At 56.3% G+C, this 286-nt stretch overlaps 1 protein-coding gene across 30 annotated transcripts in view; it reads right to left on the bottom strand.

Moving 5' to 3' along the window:
- The window catches only part of LOC119582032 (eukaryotic translation initiation factor 4 gamma 1-like), a gene marked incomplete at its 3' end in the record, with an annotated part of 189,642 nt that overhangs the window by 2,203 nt on the left and 187,153 nt on the right, over positions 1 to 286 (bottom strand). For 28 of the 30 annotated variants that reach the window (XM_037930243.1, XM_037930242.1, XM_037930256.1 and 25 more), the window contains 1 exon segment: positions 41 to 175. In XM_037930243.1, the coding sequence (XP_037786171.1) occupies positions 41 to 175 (135 nt within the window). 30 annotated transcript variants of the gene reach the window in all.

Raw genomic sequence — 286 nt, 5'->3', positions numbered from 1 at the left:
GTTAAAAGAAACATGTTCTCGACCAAAGTGCAGTACCCACCTCCGCCTGCTCTGGAAGACCCTGTGGCTGATCTGATGCATCGTCGTCAGAATCGTCATCAGGGGGAGGGGGGGGAGGGGGCACGCAGGGTGGGGCCGCCTGGGAGGGGCCGTCCGTCCACGTCACGTCTAGCACCTGAGTAACCCGCGGCACAGTGCCAAAACCGGTCATGCATTAACACTCAACACCTGATCCTGTGACACCAATCTTATCCTTTTTTTTTTCTCTCTCGCTCTCTCTTCGTAG

Source organism: Penaeus monodon, chromosome 15 (genome assembly GCF_015228065.2).
Source record: "Penaeus monodon isolate SGIC_2016 chromosome 15, NSTDA_Pmon_1, whole genome shotgun sequence".
In the NCBI taxonomy this organism is placed as follows: domain Eukaryota; kingdom Metazoa; phylum Arthropoda; class Malacostraca; order Decapoda; family Penaeidae; genus Penaeus; species Penaeus monodon.
This window is presented reverse-complemented; position numbering and strand designations above follow the sequence as displayed.